The sequence below is a fragment of the Leuresthes tenuis genome, unplaced genomic scaffold (assembly GCF_036924035.1).
Source record: "Leuresthes tenuis unplaced genomic scaffold, fLeuTen1.0.hap1 SCAF_18, whole genome shotgun sequence".
In the NCBI taxonomy this organism is placed as follows: domain Eukaryota; kingdom Metazoa; phylum Chordata; class Actinopteri; order Atheriniformes; family Atherinopsidae; genus Leuresthes; species Leuresthes tenuis.
This window is the reverse complement of record NW_027325372.1, coordinates 7,987,812-7,999,993: the sequence shown is the minus strand read 5'-3', so window position 1 is coordinate 7,999,993 and position 12,182 is coordinate 7,987,812. Positions and strand designations below refer to the sequence as shown.

The 12,182-nt window shown below is 40.2% G+C and overlaps 3 protein-coding genes across 4 annotated transcripts in view; 2 read left to right on the top strand and 1 right to left on the bottom strand.

The window, feature by feature from the left end:
* Positions 1–1,420, bottom strand: part of LOC140274616 (regulating synaptic membrane exocytosis protein 2-like) — a 42,147-nt gene extending 40,727 nt beyond the window's left edge. For both annotated transcript variants that reach the window (XM_072369967.1, XM_072369966.1), the window contains exon 1: positions 674–1,420. In XM_072369967.1, coding sequence (XP_072226068.1) covers positions 674–822 — 149 coding nt within the window. In that variant the 5' untranslated portion in view covers positions 823–1,420. The remainder of the gene's footprint in view (positions 1–673) is intronic.
* Positions 1,421–5,475: 4,055 nt separating this feature from the next.
* On the top strand, positions 5,476–8,581 carry LOC140275223 (uncharacterized). The gene is made up of 2 exons (XM_072370638.1): positions 5,476–5,644; positions 6,114–8,581. Exons 1-2 carry the CDS (start codon positions 5,626–5,628, stop codon positions 7,397–7,399), a joined length of 1,305 nt encoding a protein of 434 aa, XP_072226739.1. The 5' UTR covers positions 5,476–5,625; the 3' UTR covers positions 7,400–8,581.
* Positions 8,582–9,626: 1,045 nt separating this feature from the next.
* LOC140275231 (uncharacterized) lies at positions 9,627–12,141 on the top strand. Its single transcript, XM_072370649.1, has 3 exons — positions 9,627–9,958; positions 11,564–11,677; positions 11,978–12,141. The coding sequence occupies exons 1-3, from the start codon at positions 9,857–9,859 to the stop codon at positions 12,098–12,100; spliced, it is 339 nt and encodes a 112-aa protein (XP_072226750.1). The 5' UTR covers positions 9,627–9,856; the 3' UTR covers positions 12,101–12,141.
* The last annotated feature ends 41 nt before the right edge of the window (positions 12,142–12,182 follow it).

Below are 12,182 nucleotides of genomic sequence, written 5' to 3'. Positions count from 1 at the left end.
TTTGAAAGATCCTAACCCTGCAGGTTTTTGGGTTTCTGGTGATTCAAACTCAATTTGACTGATAAATTACTGCTGAGCCCCCCCTCCCACACACACACACATTCTGCTTTCATTCATCTTTCTCTCCTTCACACTCACAGATGCTCGTTCTCTCACTGCTCAGCAACCAGAGAAAAGATTCACAGGAAGCCTCTCTACTCTGGTCTTTAAATGGGCCTGTACTCAGATCCATTTTTTTCTCTGCTACAGCCACAACCAGCAATGTTCAGAGAATATTTCAAATTCACACTTTTCTTTATCTCATTAGCACATTTTCACCAGCTGTGAGGATTCTTTTTCACTCCTTATGTTCAGCTGATGATTTTCAAGTCGTTTTACTTGAACAGAGTCTCTAAATGTGGAAGCCTACCTTTTACTATGTGGACATTTATTTCTTCACAGTTCCTACCATCAGTTCAGCATCACTGTTTATGAACACTGTGACGTGACAAGAGGTTAGAGGTCACCTTATTTTTATGTAATTTCTGACATCTTATTTTATAATGGTTTCACACCTGCTGCAGCTAAAAGGAAAACAAATCGCTCCTGGATTTGTTTAAGTCTGACACCAGAAGCTGATCATTTTATACCATAATCACTATTAATGATTATTAACTATTGAGACTCCTCTTACTTTAGCATGCTCTGCTCCTTCTCGTCCTCCTTCTTCTGTCGCTTCATCACGGAGAGGATGATGCTCCTCTCATCCTCGGTCAGGTGGCTCAGGTCCGGCAGGTCCGGCCCGGCCCCGGTGGACGGTGCAGGTCCGGCCGCTCCAGACATCCTGACTGAGAGCCGCTGGGAGACAAGGACGCGGTCAGTCAGTCCAGTTCGGCGCTGCTGAAGGCCGTCAATACCAATAATAAATCATGTTGATGTTGGGGATGATGGATGCTGCAAAGCAGCAGAGTGTTCATATTATTTTGTCCAGCTCCAGGAGCGTTCAGCGGCTCTGTGTGCAGCTCTGTGACCGCGGTGAAGCCTCGAGGAACGGACACAGCAGCGGTCAGAGGGCTCCATCCGCACCTTCACCCGCCATCAGATCATCTACCTGTTCATCTGCTCATCCGTCCATCCGTCATCTATACATCCACCCATCACCTCCCTTCTTCTCTCGGCGACAGGCGCAGCGGCGTCCTCTTGCCTGTTTATTCCGCAGTCATGTCGCCTCCTTTGGTGCTCAGCGGCGGCGGCTCCGGTCGGCTCACCGTCCGGACGTGAGCTGTCATCATTCGCTCCTGCGGGGCGGTGCGGCCCTTCTGCTCGACCTGCTGATGTAGCGTTATCCCGCCGAGGTTTTTTCGTTTCGTCTCGGTTTTAATGGACGCAGCAACGGTGGAGGAGACAGAGGAGAAAATAAATAAATCCTCCATAGGAAGGGGGCGGGGCCACGACACGACGGAGTTACGTACAACAAAGATCAGCTGGTCGTTGGCGGGTGGGCGGTAGTGGCGGTGGTGATGGTGCGGGGGTGGAGGCGCAGGAGAGGCTAAACATAGACCTGCAGCCAAAGATAGATATACAACAAAACACACTCTGCAGTCAGTCAGTGAATACGTTTATTGATGACTCGATCACGCCTGTCTGCTATTTCTGGATCACAGGGTGAGTTAAAAAAGGACCCAGTATAAACTACTCATTCAAAATTAAACCCTTCGCATTCTAAGTAAGAATGAAAGAAAAATGTGAGCAAATCACAGGAATTAGCCTAAGAAGACTAAAATAAATAGGCTATCAATAGAGTATAGAGGTAATATAATATAATATAATATAATATAATATAATATAATATAATATAATATAATATAATATAATATAATGTAATGTAATGTAATGTAATATAATATAATATAATATAATATAATATAATATAATGTAATGTAATGTAATATAATATAATATAATATAATATAATATAATATAATATAATATAATATAATATAATATAATATAATATTCCTCTGCAAGCTTTTCATCAGGATGCTTTTTTTAACTAACACGGATTTACTGAAATACTCTGTGAAGAACAGCGTCCCCTACCGGAGAACTATAGTTAAACCAAGACTAAAGCTTCTACGACAACCCGAGGCAGAAAGTATTGATCACTCTTAGATGATGTTTATGAAACCGTTTAATTTTTGTGAAGAACAAATCTTTTTTTTTTTCGTATTCATCAGCTTATTATTCTGTCTCTGTGGAACAAAAACAGGCACAGTTCTGTCATGGACTCAGTAAACACCTCCAGAACGCACAGGTCACCGTGCCACAAATGCAGGTTAAACCAGAAGAAGAAGAAAACCATATGTGAACACGATTCAGAAATGCTGCTGACTTACTGGTCCAAAGCTCATTTAATCTGAAAAATGTACAGTGAAAGTTAACTGTTTCTTTTCCCTGAAGCATGATCTGTGGTTATTTATTTAGTTGTAATTTATTCATTTAGTTATACAAACCTAATTTAAAGAAAAGCACTGATGTTTTCTAAAAATTTGTTTGAAACTTTAATAAATGCACTTACAAAAGAAATGATTCTCAGCAGTGGCGTGCACAGACTTTTTGAAGGGCAGGGGCGGAAAGAAAAAAAAGGGCACATATAGTGCATCCACACCACTGTAGATGGCACTTTAGCACACGTTTTTCAACAATTAGACCACAAGGGTGAATGTAATACATTCAAAAGATTTCAGAATAATTGTTATCCAAATCTACACCATGTTCAGTGTTTTACACATGGAAAATAAAGACCTAGGTAGGTGTAAAGTTATGACTTTCTCTCTTTCTTCCTCACTGCAGTTGGTGCAACCAGTAAAAGAAACAACAAAACAGGCTTCAGTTCAAACAGATTAGGAGTTGCCGTTTTCTGCAGGGTCACGTGCAAAATATCTAAACTCATTACACACGAGAAGTTGTGCAATAGACATGTCAGTAATGTTAAAGTCAAGTAATGCATTTTATTACAGATTCCAGTAAAATACAGATTTTTTAAATGGTTGTCTGCTATTTTTCAACAACCAACCACTGCAGCAGTGCATTGCGTTTTACCTTAAATTAAATTTTGTTCACCCTTTCTTCGTTTCAGTTTATTAATTCGTTAAAATTAATAAACTGATACTCTTCAAGCAAGAGAAAAGGCAACTAAAGAAAACTGATTTCCTTGTTTTTATTCAACAAAACCACACACAGGGCGCCACAGTGATGTGATGGTTAACCCAGTCATCTCACAGCAAGAGGGTTCCTGTCTCAGATCCCACCTGGGGCCTCTCTCTGTGGAGTTTGCATGTTCTCCCTGTGCATGCATGAGTTCTCTCCTGATACTCTGGAAAGAAAAACATTGTTAGGTTAATGTTAGGTTAATTGATGATTGTGCTTGGTTGTTTGTCTCTGTGTGGCCCTGTGATTGACTGGCGACCTGTCCATGTTGCACCCTGCCTCTCGCCTAAAGGCAGCTTGAATAGGCTCCAGCCCCCCCTGCGACTTTGAATTGGATTAAGCAGATGGATGGAAAACCAGGCACACACAAACACACACTTACAGACTTCACTTTGAAAATAATGTGAGCGAGTCACTCGACAATTTCCATTACATCAAAGCAAGTTTATTTGACAACCATCACCCTTTATGCAGTGACAGATCAGGTGTGCAGAGTTATCAACACCACAAAGACTGCTAGGAAATATAAGCAATGCTTTCAGGCATGAGGTGCCATGAATTAAAGTGCTAAAACATCACAAACTGTTTCATACAAGAGTCACAACTCTCCCTTACAATGACCCTGAACACATCTGCAAAGTTTAGTTTTGTAATAATGTGTACAAACAGGCAGAATCCAGCTGACATGGCAGCACAGGACAAGACAGTTTAACACATTCGCTGAAATTATCTTAAAGCTTATCTTCAAAGATGCATACTTTACTTCCCATCACCAACCTGTGCACCAACAGCGGGACCAACTGACCAACACATTATAGAAAATAACTACATAGTATCTATCTGTTTTTTTTTAAATAACTGCAACATAACAGCAGAGTCTTGGGATTTACTGCAGTGAACTCATATAATAGACTTCAATAGAACAACTGCAGACCCTCACACATCTTAGGTCATAGCCAGCTAATTAGGACAGTAATTACCAGTGTGTTCCAATAAGTAAATGTAGCAAATCATGCTTAATAAAAATTATAGATAAGGCTAAATGAAGAAACAGTGTCTCAGAATTATTATATACTAAGGTTTTGTTTAAAAACATGAGTTGTTCTGTTTTGGGGCATTGTCTGTTTCTTTTGACTCTCATGCCTACATATTTGCCTGTGTCCTCGTTGCCTAACTGCTTGGTGCCTTACATTTCCATTCCATGAAGCTCTTTCAAAAGGTATTGTAAATGTTTTAAATGGTGTCTGAAAGCGCCATCTTAAGTGCCTATAGAATCTTTTAAAGTGTAACAAAGACAAGACTGACTGAGACCACTTAAAGATCCCTTGAATCTCTTTTAGATCTTCTAAACACCGATCGAACAGCAAAAAATAGAATCCTTTATGGACATTTCTGTTAATCTCTTTATTTTTCAATGTTGCCATCTGAGTCTTCATAGTCTTTCTTCTTTGTTTGGACAGGACTGAATGGGAATTTGTTGATCTCTGCCTCCTGCAGGCCTTGAAGCCGCTCTCCATCCTGACTTGCCTAGACTTCCTTCTGGCAAACACAAACAGGTAATGAAAGACTCTGAAATTAAGCAGGTCCACTTGTGGTTGGGTAGATTTTAACCTATATCTTTTCTGTTGATTAGTGTGATCTTAAGTGTCTGCAGGCCCAGAATGGTGACATTTGTTTTTCCCTAATTCACAGGTAACTTTGTACTGTGTGTGCAGATTACAACACTTATTTATTATGCATACCGAACACAACACAGATATGACTGACTTCCACATCCCTGATGTAAACCTTTATTTATTATTATTTGATTTGGCCATTTTAACAAAGTCATAAGAAACATTTTTCAAAAAACTAGAATTAATCTAATCAATCGGCTATTTCACTCAACCCTATCAATCAGATTCATGTAATCTCAATGATTTGAAGCTAATTTATTATCAAGGTTGTAGTAGATTAATTATTTTCACAAAGAACTGAAACATTTTCCTGTCATTGACATAATTGACATAATTGTCATTGACATAATTAACTCTGTGCGTTGCCAAGACAACCAGGGCGAGCGTCATGACAACAGTGAGGTTTAAAGGTAGCTGCTAACATGCTAAGCTAACAGACGCTCGTTGCGAGAACACTTATTTTTCCTAATAATACTCTGAAACCGCAATGATCCTGTATATGAGTAACTTAAATTCTGATATGTTTTATATAGACGGTAGTGTGATTTTATTGAGCTTGTGTCACTCCAATTATTAACACCAACGTGAGTTTTATTCTGAAATATGTCCGGAAGTGGAAACTGGGTTTTTGACGGACTACCTGCTGGACTCCGTTAGCATACAGCCCCACAAATTGATCCAAAACTAGAAAAGAAGTGCGATTCTGTGAGCAGATCAGAGGCGAACCAACACCGCGAAGTGTTAAATTTTAAAGGCTGACATGGAGTCAAGAGGAGAAGGTCAGTTTTATTCCATAAAACGTATTAAGGAGCTGATGTTGCTAAGCTAAAACACCATGAAACACAAATGCAGTGAACTCGTTAATAATGACGTGATGAATGTATATTGATAGAATTGTAAAATTAATTAACAGCACAGTGTTAACAAAAGAAGACATTATTGATTATTTATCAGGGTATTTGATAGAACTTTTATGTACTTTATTTAAAGAAAAATAATTTTCCCAATTATCAGTTAACATCTGAATATCATGTTCTGTCAGCTGAAATGTAGAAACTACAACCTATCTGTAAAGAAGAACAAAAATGAATACAGTACAACAAGAGAAAAAGGACAAATTCGATTAGAGAGACGACACAATTATGGAGATATTAGGAGTATATTTACAATGAATCATCTGGAAAATAGTATAAAATTCTTTCATGCCTTAGTGACAACAAATTAGTTTAATATTCGTTTCTGTGTCAGATTTACTTCCAGGGATCCAGAGGGTGATTATTGATGAAGAAGAGCTGTTTGAAGGGAGATCCATTCTAAAACAAGAGGAGCCATGCATTAAAGAAGAGGAGGAGGAGGCTGATATAACTTTGTCCTTCTGTCCTGTCCTTATGAAGAGTGAAGATGACGAAGAGAAACCTCAGCCCTCACAGCGCTATCGCAGCCTGACAGAGGAGGACAGAAACTCTGTTGTAGAAGAGGATTGCTGTGAACCAGAACCACATTTACAGTGTGCTGACAGGACTTCAGAGTCTTCAGAGACAGATGTCAGCGATGGCGACTGGGAGGAAAGCAGCGAAGCTCTGGCAGATTTAAACTCAGCAATAAATGCAGCTGAAACGATGTGTAGTGGTGAGAAACCATTCAGCTGCTCAGAGTGTGGGAGAAGATTTAGTCTCCGCGGAAACCTGAAAAAACACTTGAAGACTCACACAGAGGAGAAACCCTTCAGCTGCTCAGAATGCAGAAGAACATTTGGCCGTAAGACGAACCTTAAGGCTCACATGAGAATTCACACGGGAGAAAAACCGTTCAGCTGCAGCTCTTGTCACAAAAGGTTCGCTTGGAATCATAATCTGAAAACCCACCGATGTGTACTTCCCTCAGCTGCTGGTGAAGGATCCAAACCGGTGAGGAAATCAAACCCGGATTTAGGAGCAGTTGAAGCGACGTGTAATAATGATAAAAAACCTTTCAGCTGCTCTGAGTGTGGGAGAAGATTCACACTCGACTCGAGTCTCAAACGACACCTGAGAACTCACACAGGAGCATACCTGTTCAGCTGCTCCAAATGTGGCCGAGGCTTTAATTACAAGGCGACTCTGACTAACCACCTCAGGACTCACACAGGAGAGAAACCATTCTGCTGTTCGGTCTGTGGTAAAAGTTTTTCTCACAGTGTTACGCTAAAGCATCACCTCGGGACTCACACAGGAGAGAAACCCTTCAGCTGCTCTGAGTGCAGCAAGACGTTCACCAGAAACACAAACCTGAAAGCTCACCTGAGAATCCACACGGGAGAGAAACGATTCAGCTGCGACTTCTGTCACAAAAGATTCACCCGAAAAGACCACATGCAAGACCATCAGCGTGTCTGTCGCTCAGCAAACTGCAAAGGATCCAAAGCAGTCAGAAACAGAGTACTGATGCCTCGCCCTCAAAGTTGTGGACTAGTGTTGTTTCTTAGGGATGTAGGTTTGGTCTCAACATTGGTAGGGGCACAACAACTCATCCCCAAACCCTCACATCCACCTTAGAATTACATGTAAGCTGTTAATTAACAAATTCTTAGTTTTTTATGAGTAATAATGGTATTTTTAAATGCACTGGGTTGTGGGCTAGTTTTCCAAGTTGTGCTTGTTACTCTGTTTTATCTGACCAAAAGCAGGGAACTGCATGCTGCGGCCAATAACGTCTTAGCTGTCTCTGCTGGGGGATAAGCAGGGCTTGACAGGGGCTCCCTCCTGGCCTTTGACTAGAAAATTACCCTTGTGCTAGACAGGGCTTACTCTTTAATCAGGTGGTGTTGAGGTGAAAGCCAGGGTTTACCCGTGGGTTGAGGCGGGGAGCCCGGATGCTTAAGTATCGGCAGTGGCACAGTCCTCATGATAGGAAATGTTTTTTGGCCATATCGCCCTGCCCTAATTTACTTTAATAAGTAAAAGCTCAAATCAATGAATTGCTCCTTGTTGCCTTGCAATCAGTGAAAGCCTTTCAGTGTAAAAACCAAAGATGCCTTACTCTTGTCTCTTTGCTTCGTTGGTACGATTTCCACCATCTGACACTCAGTCTGGGTACCTTAACTTCAGTGTTTACAGCAATGCGATATACTGTGGGCAAAACTCCGGGGCTTTGAGCTCCATGCTGCTGGCAAGCTCTGGCTCATACATGGCTCTAGTTTGCCTGATAATGTAATTGTATTTCTTGTGTGTCTTGTCCTTTTTTGTCTTCTGTGTGTTGTGCCATCCCTTCTAGTCATCGTTTGTTCCCTACTGAGTCATAACATGCTAAGACTTCACCTGAAGCCCTGCAGGGTCAGCTCGTTCTCCATCAGCCTGCTTGATTTCTGCAGTTCTTGTTTGTAATAAAGGGATTCACAGATGAATAATGCACAGACAAATGTATGCTAGAACTTGAGTAAATGTGGTCTATTAAAATCAACCTGGTCTGATGTAACTTCTTGAAAGATAAACCCATCACTTACTATTTTTATTTTCACTTTTAAATGCGGATTCCTCCCTGTAACTAAAGTATGATTCACCTGAAACCCTCACTCTCCTCCTCATCTCCTATGATTCCATTAGCTACTGATTTCTTTCCTGCACAAAACATCACCGTTGGTGACGATTAAATGGGAGTTTTAGAATCATCTTCTGGTTATATTCACAAATGTTAGCAACCTGAAGATGTGCAGCTCAAGTGTTCTAAAGCGGTCATCTGTGTCCAGTATTTCTATTTCAAGCTTTTGGGCTAAGTGCCTATGAATCACAGGTGGTACTCAAAACTATTTGATCTGAGGATTCTAATGCCACTTATATAGCGTAGTATTGTTATTTCTTTTTAAGTGTGGAAATAGCAGAAGATGTTGCCTTGCTGTAAATGGTAAATTTCTGGTGGTTAATTTTAAAAGTTTATAAGTCAAATCTGTTCCATCACTTTATTTCATACTTGACATTCGTTTCATCACATTTTCTTCTTTCTTTTTGTTAACTGCATCCTTTAAAGCTACGTAGCTGAAATTATAAATGGCAGAGTTTGTGCAGCAGATGATGAATAAGGACTGCTACAGTAGGTAAACTATTAAACGTGTTTATTTTTATTTCATAATATATGTTTTAATCAAAATGGCTCGAAATCACTACATTCCTTATTTTATTTCACTTCATTTTTAATTTGCATTCTAGCTAACGATTCCTTTGACTGCTGTTATTTTGGTTTTAATACATTTGTCTTCAGGTGTATGCGGAGTTGTGCAGTTGTAATTTGAGTAGTTTTCTCTGGGATCAGTACATTTTTCAGATTCCTAAACTGATTATTGCCACATGGCTCACATGAATTCTCAGCTTCTTTGGCTCCACAACATGTCCACTTGGAGTTTTTCTCACGATACTTAGTTGACTGCAAACCATTAAGTTGAGGGATGGCTGAAGTACAAGGATAGAATAGAAAACAGAAGCTAAAAGAATTTAATAGTTTATCTGAATGCAGACTGTACAGCACCATCGGAAAAAGTAGCTTAAGATTCATGCAGCAGAGTAATCAAGTGTTGAGCTTGTATGAGGAAAGCTTGGCGATTATAAAATGTTTCTAAAGTCGCGAGGCTGGGTTCCACAGCTGTTTATTAACGTGTTCACACACACGCTAAATAGAAATGCTGATTTTCTTCTCTTTAAATCGTGGGCTTTGTGATAAAGTCTGTATGAGTGATCGATTATTGATCTGTGGTTGTGGTTTTTCCTCCAGCAGGAACAGTCTGACACTCTCAGGGCTGAACATGTTGTCTATGATGCTGCATCTATGATGTGTCAGTGATTCATTGAAGGGGATCAGTTTGATGTCATCATGTGGTCATGTGACTCTTAAACCAGACTAAGAGGATTATTGTTTTCCCTTCTGTTACATTTTTTTGTCTGTTTCTTTGCTCAGCTGCTGTTTGTTTTCCAAGAAGAATCAGAAAGCTTTGGATGCCTATTGATTGATAGACTGATTGACAGATGAAGCTGAATGTGTGCGCGGTGTTTCTGCTGCTGGTCTGCTCTCTGCAGAGGGCCGACTGCAGTCTGCCAGACTTCACTCCTGCAACACCACCTCAGCAGGTAGGACAGGTGCATGCTGGGAAAAAACAACAACCACCACGATTTGACCGTTCTTGTGTTGGGTTGAAGCACACCGAATAGCTGTAATGTTAGCACATTGAGTTCACTGGATTGTAAACCATTAACTATGTTTGCTTCAATGACAGGATGGGTTATGTCTGAGGTTGCATCCTCAAATTGTCTGTGGTGTCAGCTCGTTTAATGAAAAATGACAGATTGAATTGAACATCACATCTCAGCCCTGAAAGATTCTCAATTTGTCTGTTTGGTAAAACAGCAAACAGCAGTCCAGCACTAGGTTTCGTCTAAAACCACCATCAGGTTAAATAAGTTGCTAATTCTTTGATATTGTACAACAGCTCTGGCCTTCCCTGTGATCCAACTACATTTTTACATACTAAGTGATCATGCCTCTTCTGTGTAGCCTTTCTGAATTTAGAAGAGAGGATTTATGAGGTGGAGCTGGGTGTTGATGGTGTTCTGATGGATCTAACCTGGGGAGGACCTGAACTGACCCCTGTGGGATCCTGTCGTAATGCGTTAACACCACATTGCACTACATTGTATGTCAGCAAGACGGCTGATGGTGTTATCCTCCATAGTTTGTACTGAATAACATGAATATGAATAAATGAATAACAAATGATGTGACAATGCATCAAAGAAACATCAGCTGGTGAGATGTTTTTACCTTCTCTTGTCTCTGTGACGCTGCCGTTAGGGGCAGAGACTATCACCATGGTGATAACAAAGAAAGAACTGATAACACAGGATTCAGTTAGAAGGACCTCTGGAAAATATCCCAGAATCCATTTCAAGACCCCAACACCTTCCACATTTATAAGTTCAAGTATTATAGGACGTCCTCGTGGAACTTTGTTAAGACATCTAAATGTCTGTGTGAGACACAGCAATGAACAAAAAACAAAGAGGATATTGTTCCACTAAACTACACAATGTTTCACAATATAACAACCGAATGGGACCATGAATAAGAAAACAAAAAAAGAGGGATAAAACAACTACATTCCCTGCATTTCTGGAACCATGAATATCTGAGAAAATACACCAAAACAGAAAACACTACAAAATGTTTTTGTAATGATAGAAATCACCGAGTTTCTGTTTCACCTTAATGTTGTTAGAAAAATCACGTTCTTTAAAATGGGTTTTTGTTTTGCGGTTTACTCTGTGATGTTGTCGTGTTTCCTGTTTTGTGATTTTTTGTTATATTTTGTCCTTTTTTTTTTTAAAACATCTAATCACTCGTTTTTTTCCAATGGAAACCAGTTATTTAGCTTTTAACCCCCCCACCCACAGGTTGTTGCATTAAAATTGTTACTTTACATTTTCCCAGTACACCCTGCACTGATTTTTATATTGTACCAATACTGTGTTACTAATAAAGTTAGAGATACAGTACATACTTTTTCAAACATCCATGGTTTACCTTGACCTCTCGGAAGGTCCGTCCTTGGCTCTTTTCCCAAGTGACGTCACACAGCTCTTATTGGTTGGGAACCTACATGCGTTCTGTTAAGTGTCCAGAATCTGCTGATCAGACAGAGGTTGACATAATTTAAATGATCTCTTTGTTCTTTCCAGAATAAAGTTTCTGTGAATTCTGAGTCAAACATTGTAATATCTCTCAAGAAGAATGGCTTAAGGCGACTTCCTGGAATCTGTCGACGCCTGAAGCGACGAAGAGTCACAATCCTGGTAAATATCCACAACAGAGATCACCGCAAAGAAGATGGCCTCATCGTGTCTCCATTTCCTATAGTTAATATTTCCGAAACAGCATGCTCCATTACAACCGATCTATTTGGTTCTATGTCTGCCTCCGCTTCCAGCTCCACAGTACATCAGCTGTGACCCCAATCTGTGTTAGTTTTGTCAAATCAAATCACCATCACTAACGGAGTTGTATAATTAAAGTAAACCAAAACCAGCATGTGTAATTCTGTCTCACGGCGTATAAACTAAGGAGGCCCTAACTCTCTGCTGAACTCCTTTCAGTGTAACCTGGAGAAGTTCTGTTGGGGGCGGAGCTGGTGGAAAAGCCAGAAGATTTCATCGGGTCAGGTGTGTCCATGCCCTCGTGGTTCCAGGTGTTCACATTTCTTTCTTCACAGTATCTGAAAGAGCAACGAACACATCCTGCAAACAGGCTTTGCGTTTAAAATGGCAGCTAAAGATTAAAAATAAAGATGTGTGTAAAGAT

Bases quoted from the DNA above. Each gene is read 5' to 3' on its own strand.
- LOC140275231 (XM_072370649.1), top strand. From the start codon at position 9,857: ATGAAGCTGAATGTGTGCGCGGTGTTTCTGCTGCTGGTCTGCTCTCTG. The intron at 9,959-11,563 runs GTAGGACAGGTG...TGTTCTTTCCAG, and splicing joins CTGCAACACCACCTCAGCAG to AATAAAGTTTCTGTGAATTC. The intron at 11,678-11,977 runs GTAAATATCCAC...AACTCCTTTCAG, and splicing joins GACGAAGAGTCACAATCCTG to TGTAACCTGGAGAAGTTCTG.